The 10205-nt window shown below is 44.8% G+C and overlaps 1 protein-coding gene across 1 annotated transcript in view; it reads left to right on the top strand.

The window, feature by feature from the left end:
• Positions 1-773: 773 nt before the first annotated feature.
• Positions 774-10205, top strand: part of LOC121562689 (fibroblast growth factor 16) — a gene marked incomplete at its 3' end in the record, with an annotated part of 31989 nt that continues 22557 nt past the window's right edge. The window contains 3 exon segments of the mRNA XM_045219606.1: positions 774-1137; positions 2596-2658; positions 2661-2714. Of these exon segments, the coding sequence (XP_045075541.1) occupies positions 774-1137; positions 2596-2658; positions 2661-2714 (481 nt within the window).

The following is a 10205-nucleotide window of genomic DNA, read 5'->3' as shown; positions in this document are numbered from 1 at the left end:
ATTTTAAGCCTTGAGACAATTGAGACATGGATTGTGTATGTGTGCTCATTAGAGGGTGAATGGGCAAGACAAGTGCTTTGAACGGGGTATGGGTAGTAGGTGCCAGACGCACCGGGTTTGAGTTCAAGAACTGCAACGCTACTGGGTTTTTTCACGCAACAGTTTCCTGTGTGTATCAAGAATGGTCCACCACCCAAAGGACATCCAGCCAACTTGACACAACTGTGGGAAGCATTGGAGTCAAAAGGGAACCATTGCAGGGGCGTAAAACCATCCCAGAAGCTTGGCGTAACTAAATTCAGACAAACAAAAAAGGTGTTTGTTCGCACTCAAAAATATGTGTCGCATAAAGCTTACTTCATTATTCAAATTGTTTAATTATTTTCACTGCATCAGGATAATGTACACAGACGCTTTCACTGCATCAGGATAATGTACACAGACGCTTTCACTGCATCAGGGATAATGTACACAGACGTTTCACTGCATCAGGATATGTACACAGACGCTTCACCATCAGGGATAATGTACACAGACGTTTCACTGCATCAGGGATAATGTATACAGACGCTTTCACTGCATCAGGGATAATGTATACAGACGCTTTGGCTTCAGCTTCTTCAGTGTGTAGGTAACATTTTATTTTAATTCAAAACAGCATTTGTAAAGAACAACCTATGAGCAGCAGGTGCTTCTAATCAGGGTCATCAGCCAATCAGGGATGTGGCTTCTCTGGTCTGCCTGGATACAAGTTCGTCACAGAGAGAGACAGAATGATAGGGTACGGAGGGTACGGGAGGACGGAGGGAATCGGGAGGGTATCGGAGGGTACGGGAGGGTACGGGAGGGTACGGGAGGGTATCGGAGGGTACGGGAGGGTACGGGAGGGTACGGGAGGTATCGGAGGGTACTGGGGAGGTACGGGAGGGTACCGGAGGGTACGGGAGGGTACGGGAGGGTACGGGAGGGTAAGGGAGGGTATTGAGGGTACGGGAGGGTATGGGAGGGCATCGGGAGGGTACGGGAGGTATCGGAGGGTACGGGAGGTACGGGGAGGGTACCGGAGGGTACGGGAGGGGTACGGGAGGGTATCGAGGGTACGGGAGGGTACCGGAGGGTACGGGAGGGTACGGGAGGGTATGGGAGTGGGCACGATGAAATGTCATTTTTTTATGTCATCAAAGATTATACTTTTTCCCCCACCCAATTTCTCCTCTTGTAAGGCAGCACCATCTCCATTTCCATCACCTACTCCAGCTCTACACTGTATGTATCTAGCAGCTGATCTCGAGCAACAGTGCACTGACGCCCAGGGAGAGCATGAGGAAGCACCTGCTCCCTGACAGACAGACAGACAGGAGAGAGAGAGAGAGAGAGAGAGAGAGAGAGAGAGAGAGAGAGAGAGAGAGAGAGAGAGAGAGAGAGAGAGAGAGAGAGAGAGAGAGAGAGAGAGAGAGAGAGAGAGGAAGAGAGAGAGAGAGACAGAGACAGAGAGAGAGAGAGACAGAGAGAGAGAGAGAGAGAGAGAGAGAGAGAGAGACAGAGAGAGAGAGACAGAGAGAGAGAGACAGAGAGAGAGAGACAGAGAGAGAGAGAGAGAGACAGAGAGAGAGAGAGAGAGAGAGAGAGAGAGAGACAGAGACAGAGACAGAGACAGAGACAGAGAGAGAGAGAGAGAGAGAGAGAGAGAGAGAGAGAGGGGAGGGGAGGGAGGAGGGGAAAAGGAGGTGGATAGAAACGCTTTCATCCAAACTTCCCGTTCTAAACCCCAGCGGCTCGAATAACAAACACTCTGACCTGAAGACAGACTGAATGACTGACTGGCTGCACCGTTATTAAACGGATCCGAGTTGAACGGATATTTTCTGTTTGAAATCCGCACAAGACATAAGGACGGGGCTTCTTGACTTTCTTCCGAGGGAAGATAAGAGAAGAACACATGCCGTTTTAGAAGGAAGTGATACAGTGATAAGACTCCAAACTTTGAAGAGTTATTTTAAGAGTTCTATATGGATGGATTGTGAACGTGGCGGACTCATTGGTAGCCTGATGCAGTGAAACATGTAGATTATCAGCTCTGTGTCAACTTCCATCAGTGTTTTAATGATGATTGCGGCTTTCATTCTGGAATCTGTTCCATATTTCAATGCACCACAAACTATCACCAGAGTTTCCTGCTGTTGGTTCCGTGGTGGTTTTATCAGCAGAAAGCCCCAGAGCGCCGAGTGATGAATAGCTGGCTGGGGTTGTTAGTTCAGAAGACTATGATCCTAGAGCTGCAGCAGGACGAGACAGTGGCAGAGGCTGGATTACGCTTACACCGGGTAGCATACCTTCGCCGCTTTTTGCGCATGGGATTTTACTTTCTATGTTGCACTGTACACTTCCCTGATTCAACTGGTATTTTAAATTGCATTAACAGATCGCGTCAGTTCAGCGCCATGGCGGAGGTTGGGGCTTTCAGGGACACTCGACTTGGATTTACAGAGTTTTCCGCACTAGAAATATACCCTTGGCAGAGGCGCCAGCGGGGTTACTGAATGAGAGGCTGGGACAGATCGAGGGGAGGTTAGCACAGCGGGGGCTCGCTGACAGATTTCGGGCACCTTAAAGGGATTCTGCGGCGGAGGCAGCTGTACTGTCGAACCGGCTTCCAGCTGAGATATTCCCCAACGGGACCGTGTACGGGACAAGACAGGACCACAGCAGATTCGGTGAGCGTCCAGCAGTTGCATGTGAACTTGGTGCGCTTTTTTGTACAGAGACCAAGAGCAACATCTTTTGCAATAACTTTTACATTTGAAACCTGGTTATTTATTTGAAGGTTTTCCTTTCCCAAAGCGTTGGGTGAGATGACTGTGATGATAGAGCAGCATTTTTGTTCTGTCTTTCCCAGTAATAGAAGATATGTCATATTTAACCAGTAACAGAAGATGTGTCATAGTTAACCAGTAACAGTAACAGAAGGATTTTACTGCAGGGCATTTGACACCTATTATGGCTGGATTCTCAGAATATGATTAGTCATATTGCTGAAGGGTTTCAGTGGTGTGTGTGTGTGTGTGTGTGCATGCCATCCAGTCAGCAGGACAGTCACATGCCTTCCTTCCCCCAGGATAACCCACCAAGCCCCTCAGCGGGGGTGGGAGCAGCAGGTAGGTGGCTCCCCTCAGAGAGAGGGAGAGCTGGACAGGCAGGGGTCTGTGTCTGGTTCTCTGTTTAACTGGTTCAAAGGGACCCGCCGCCAGCCCACACAGGCTCGCTCTCTCCAATTCTACTATTAATGGCACAAATCATTGGAGGTAGTGGTTCAATCACAATCGATAGACACATGAGGTCACAGAGAAAAAATGCACATTCTCTGCACCTCATGTCCATGCAGTCATTCTGCAGGTGCAGACTCTCTGTTAGGCTCACTGCCTGCCTGAGAGAGAAAGAGAGAGTCGAGGATAGAAATGATAGAGAGAGAAAGAGAGATGGGGGAGAGAGCGAGAGTGATGGGAGAGAGTGATGGGGGAAAGAGAGAGACAGAGAGAGAGATAGTGATGGGGGAGAGAGAGACAGCAAGGGGAGAGAGAGTGTAATGTTAACTGTTTCATTTTTGATTGTTTATTTCACTTTTGTTTATTATCTATTTCACTTGCTTTGGCAATGTTAACATACGTTTCCCATGACAATAATGCCCTTTGAATTGAATTGAATTGAGAGAGAGAGAGCGAGAGAGATAGAGAGAGAGAGCGAGGGGTAGAGAAAGAGAGAGAGAGAGCGAGAGAGGGAGAGGAGAGAGAGAGGAGAGAAAGGAGAGAGAGAGGAGAGAGAGAGAGAGAGAGAGAGAGAGAGAGAGGAGAGAGTGGGGAGAGAGAGAGGAGAGAGAGGGAGAGAGAGAGCGAGAGAGAGGGAGAGAGCGAGAGACAGGGAGAGAGAGAGAGAGAGAGCAGTAGAGAGAAAGAGAGAGAGAGAGAGAGAATAGCTGTAAATTAAACCATGACCAGGGGGAGAATCTAGAGATGGTTTAAAGCTGGCAGACTGCAGCCAAGACAAGACGATGGTGTACAGGGGCTGAGGAGGGCTGAGGAGGGGCTGAACAGAAGTCTGAACAGGGCTGAGGATGGCTGAACAGGGCTGAGGATGGCTGAACAGGTCTGAACAGGGCTGAGGATGACTGAACAGGGCTGAGGAGGGCTGAACAGGTCTAAACAGGGCTGAGGATGACTGATCAGGTCTGAGGAGGGCTGAACAGGGCTGATGAGGGCTGAACAGGGCTGAGGAAGGCTGAACAGGGCTGAGGATGGCTGAACAGGTCTAAACAGGGCTGAGGATGGCTGAACAGGGGTGAGGAGGGCTGAACAGGGCTGAGGATGGCTGAACAGGTTTAAACAGGGCTGACCAGGGCTGAGAAGGGCTGATGAGGGCTGAACAGGTCTGAGGAGGGCTGACCAGGGCTGAGGAGGGCTGAACAGGGCTGAGAAAGGCTGAACAGGACTGAGGAGGGCTGAGGAGGGCTGAACAGGGGTGAGGAGGGCTGAACAGGGCTGAGGAAGGCTGAACAGGGCTGAGGATGGCTGAACAGGTTTAAACAGGGCTGACCAGGGCTGAGAAGGGCTGATGAGGGCTGAACAGGTCTGAGGAGGGCTGACCAGGGCTGAGGAGGGCTGAACAGGGAACTGAGAAAGGCTGAACAGGACTGAGGAGGGCTGAGGAGGGCTGAACAGGGGTGAGGAAGGCTGAACAGGGCTGAGGAAGGCTGAGGAGGGCTGGAGAGGGTTGGGGTGGTCGGCCCCCAGCCCGGATGGTCGTTGTTTCTGGCTTCACTTTGGGTTAGAATGCAGAGCAGGTGTCAGGGCTGGGAGGCTGGGAGAGAGAGAAGAGAGAGGGAGGAGATGGATTAGGTCACCAGGATCAGAGAGAGCTGATGTTTCATTCCTGGCAGCATCATAGTAGAGGATCAGAGAGCAGGAAGAGGCTGAGTCTCAAATGGCACCCTAGGTTCCCCTATATAGAGCTATATGTGCCCTGGTCTAAAGTATTGCACTACATAGGGAATAGGGTGCCATTTGGGACACAAGCCTCCTGAGTGGCGCAGCGGTCCAAGGCACTGCATATCAGGGCTTGAAGTGTCACTAGCAGCCCCGGGTTCGATCCCAGGCTGTGTCGTAGCAGGCTGCGACTGGAGACCCATGAGGTGGCGCACAATTGTCCCAGTGTCAGTCCGGGTTAGGGGAGGTTTGGCCGGCCGGGATGTCCTTGTCCCATCGCGCTCTAGCGACTCCTTGTGGCGGGCAGGGTGCATGCACACTGACTTCGGGTCACCAGTTGAACGGTGTTTCCTTCGAACACATTGATGTGGCTGGCTTTCGGGTTAAGAGAGCAGTGTGTCAAGAAGTGGTGTGGCTTGGCAGGGTCGTGTTTCGGAGGACGCATGGCTCTCGACCTTCGCAACCTCTCCCGAGTCCATAGGGGAGTTGCAGCAAAAGACTGTAACTACCAAATGGGGAGAAAAAGGGGTAAAAGTAAATCAAATATATACAGTACCAGTCAAACAAATCAAAATATATTTGAGATTCTTCAAATAGCCACCCTTTGCCTTGATGACAGCTTTGCACACTCTTGGCATTCTCTCAACCAGCTTCACCTGGAATGCTTTTCCAACAGTCTTGAAGGAGTTCCCACATACGCTGAGCTCTTGTTGGCTGCTTTTCCTTCACTCGCCATCCGACTCATCCCAAACCATCTCAATTGGGTTGAGGTCGGGTGATTGTGGAGGCCAGGTCATCTGATGCAGCACTCCATCTACTCTCCTTCTTGGTAAAATAGCCCTTACACAGCCTGGAGGTGTGTTGGGTCATTGTCCTGTTGAAAAACAAATGATAGTCCCACTAAACCCAAACCAGATGGGATCATGAAGGCCTGATTCACACAGTCCCCTCTGAACAGTTGATGTTGAGATGTGTCTGTGACTTGAACTTTGTGAAGCATTTATTTGGGCTGCAATTTCTGAGGCTGGTAACTCTAATGAACTTATCCTCTGCAGCAGAGGTAACTCTGGGTCTTCCATTACTGTGGCGGTCCTCATGAGAGCCAGTTTCATCATAGCGCTTGATGGTTTTTGCGACTGCACTTGAAGAAATGTTCAAAGTTCTTGAAATGTTCCGTATTGACTCGACCCTCATGTCTTAAAGTAATGATGGACTGTCGTTTCTCTTTTCTTATTTTAGCTGTTTTTGCCATAATATGGACTTGGTCTTTTACCAAATAGTGCTATATTCTTGTAAGGCAAAGGGAGGCTATTTGAAGAACCTCAAACATAAATATATTTTGATTTGTTTAACACTTTTTTCGGTTACTACATGATTCCATATGTGTTATTTCATAGTTTTGATGTCGTCACTATTATTCTACAATGTAATAAATAGAAAAACCCTTGAATGAGTAGGTGACATAGTTATACTTCTATAATTTATAAATATACCTACAGTGAAGGAAATAAGTATTTAGATCCCCTGCTGATTTTGTACGTTTGCCCACTGACAAAGACATGATCAGTCTATAATTTTAATGGTAGGTTTATTTGAACAGTCAGAGACAGAATAACAACAAAATAATCCAGAAAAAACGCATGTCAAAAATGTTATAAATTGATTTGCATTTTAATGAGGGAAATAAGTATTTGACCCCTCAATCAGAAAGATTTCTGGCTCCCAGGTGTCTTTTATAAGGATAGCGAGCTGAGATTAGAGCACACTCTTAAAGGGAGTGCTCCTAATCTCAGCTTGTTACCTTAAAAGACACCTGTCCACAGAAGCAATCAATCAATCAGATTCCAAACTCTCCACCATGGCCAAGACCAAAGAGCTCTCCAAGGATGTCAGGGACAAGATTGTAGACCTACACAAGGCTGGAATGGTCTACAAGACCATCGCCAACAGCTTGGTGAGAAGGTGACAACAGTTAGTGCGATTATTCGCAAATGGAAGAAACACAAAAGACCTGTCAATCTCCCTCGGCCTGGGGCTCCTTGCAAGATCTCACCTCGTGGAGTTGCAATGATCATGAGAATGGTGAGGAATCAGCCCAGAACTACACGGGAGGATCTTGTTAATGATCTCAAGGCAGCTGGGACCATAGTCACCAAGAAAACAATTGGTAACACACTACGCTGTGAAGGACTGAAATCCTGCAGCGCCATGCAAGGTCCCCCTGCTCAAGAAAGCACATAAACAGGGCAGTCTGAAGTTTGCCAATGAACATCTGAATGTTTCAGAGGAGAACTGGGTGGAAAGTGTGGTGGTCAGATGAGACCAAAATGGAGCTCTTTGGCATCAACTCAACTCGCTGTGTTTGGAGGTGGAGGAATGCTGCCTATGACCCCAAGAACACCATCCCCACCGTCAAACATGGAGGTTAAAACATTATGCTTTGGGTGTGTTTTTTCTGCTAAGGGGACAGGACAACTTCACCGCATCAAATGGACGATGGAACGGGGCCATGTACCTTCAAATCTTGGGTGAGAACCTCCCTTCCCTCAGCCAGGGCATTGAAAATGGGTCGTGGATGGGTATTCCAGCATGACAATGACCCAAAACACACGGCCAAGGCAACAAAAAGAAGTGGCTCAAGAAGAAAGAAGACATTAAGGTCCTGGAGTGGCCTAGCCAGTCTCCAGACCTTAATCCCATAGAAAAATCTGTGGAGGGGAGCTGAAGGTTCGAAGTTGCCAAACGTCAGCCTCAAAAACCTTAATGACTTGGAGAAGATCTGCAAAGAGGAGTGGGACAAAATCTCTCTGAGATGTGTGCAAACCTGGTGGCCAACTACAAGAAACGTCTGACCTTATATTTTTAACTTTAGTTTTTTTATTTATTTATTTTTAATTATTTAGTTGTTGTTTTTTTGGGATGGATCAGCTAATATTGCAGATAGATTGTATCTTCTATCAATGTAATTGTCTGCATCACTTCCAATCCCCCATGTTTTTTATTTTTTTTTATTTTTATATATATACTCCCCTTTATTACTTTTCAACCCCACCATACTTTCCCTACTTGGAGTAAATTAGTGAACAACAATGCCCAGGCCTCTACTTCTGGTCTATACTTACTATCTACACCTTATGGACAGAGTTAATTTTACAATAATTCTATTATATATATATATATTTTTTTTTATATATATTTTTTGCTCCTGAACTTCTTCTACTCTCAACCTCTCCGATCATTTTCATGATGTCCATCCGGTTTGCTTCTATATGCCATATCTTTCTAACTGTGCTCTTTCCCAAAAGCTCCCAACATACAACCTATATACTTATTATGGACACAGTATGCTTACATTATTAGCTATCTTTGTTATTATTTGTTGTTATTTGTTATTAGTCCCATCCTTCAACTCTATTCAATACCTCCCATCTATCTCTTAACACCATCCATAGGATTTCTATTTGCCATATATATTTCAACCTGGTACTGTGATGTTTTACAAAAGTTCTGAACCTTTTTATTCTCATTGCTTCTACAGATTGTGAATTAAAAAAATAAACATTTTTGCTAAAAGTATTATTATATTATTGATTGATTGACTATGACTTTTCAGATCACCCAGTAATGCATATCTGCAAGGTTAGCTCCAGGTAAATATTGCAATCCTTTAGCCATTCCTGGACCTGTGTCCAAAAACAAGCTTACAAAATGGACAGAACCAAAACAAATGATCTAATGATTCTGTCTCTTCACAGCAAAACCTGCAGAGCTGGGAAGATTGTATCCCCCATATAAATAACATTCTATTGGTAGCAAGAATTTTATATAATAATTTAAATTGAAAGATTCTAATTTTTGAATCCGGTGTCGTTTTGCGTGTCAGTTCATAAACACTATGCCATGGGATCGGTACTGTCAAAGATCTCTTCCCAACTATTTTGCAATCTATATGGGGACGGCTGTCAATCCTTTGGTCCTTAAGTGAAACTGATATACTTTTTATTCATCACAGTTTTCCTTAACCAATTATGTTCTTTAATGCAAGGCCGACAGACAAGTTCCTTACTTTCTCCCCCTTCCACTTTCCTCTTCCACTTTTATGGTAAGGCTGCAATTATTTGGTTGTAATTTTGGGTAGAGCAGACATTTCCATATGTTTTTGTTAGCTGCATGTCGACATAACTCCACCAGTCCTACCGATGATATCATTTATGAAGATTATACCTTTTTAAACATTCTGTCAAAAAATAAAGGTTTTTTGTCAATTAGTATATTTGAATTTAACCACAATATTTGTTGCATTATTTGTTCTGTCATTTCTGGAGGATTAAATTGAAATTGCAACCAACTTTCTATGGCTTGTTTTAGAAATAGTGACATTTGGGGAGATTATTTCCTTTCAAATAACTGAAAGTGAGAGGTTGTAATCTGAATAAAGGGAGAAAAGGCCTTTCTTGAACATTGGGTGAGACAATCTTACTAATTTGCTTGAGAACCAGTTCGGATTTAAGTATAACTTTGTATGACTGAAGCTTTTAGTGATAGGTCTAATGCTTTAATATTTAATAATTTCTGTCCTCCGAATTCATATTCATTATATAAATATGCTCTTTTAATTTTGTCTGGCTTGCTGTTCAAAATAAAATGAATATTTTTTTTCTCATATAATTTAAAAAACTTGTTCGCTAGGCGTAGGCAAGACCATAAGCAAATAGGTAAACTGGGATAATACTAAAGAGTTAATCACAGTGATTTTTCCACAAATTGACAGGTATTTTCCTTTCCATGGTAGTAAGATCTTATCTATTTTTGCTAACTTTCTATAAAAATTTATTGAAGTGAGATCATTTATTTCCTTTGGGATATGTATTCCGAGTATATCCACATCACCATCAGACCATTTTATTGGTAAACTACATGGTAATGTAAAAATTGTATTTTTTTGTGATCCAATATGTAATATAGTACATTTGTCATAATTTGGTTGTAATCCAGAGAGGTTAGAAAATGTATGTAGATCCTCTATGAGGCTGTGGAGGGATTCTAGTTGTGGATTTAAAAGAAAACATGAATCATCAGCGTACAATGACACCTTTGTTTTTATGCCCTGTATTTCTAATCCTCTGATATTATTATTGGATCTGATTTTAATAGCTAACATCTCGATGGCCACAATAAATAGATATGCCGATAGTGGACAACCTTGTTTCACTCCTCTTGACAGTTTGA

The sequence above is a fragment of the Coregonus clupeaformis genome, unplaced genomic scaffold, assembly GCF_020615455.1.
Source record: "Coregonus clupeaformis isolate EN_2021a unplaced genomic scaffold, ASM2061545v1 scaf2530, whole genome shotgun sequence".
In the NCBI taxonomy this organism is placed as follows: domain Eukaryota; kingdom Metazoa; phylum Chordata; class Actinopteri; order Salmoniformes; family Salmonidae; genus Coregonus; species Coregonus clupeaformis.
The sequence above is the reverse complement of the archived record's forward strand: the minus strand, read 5'-3'. Positions and strand labels throughout refer to the sequence as shown.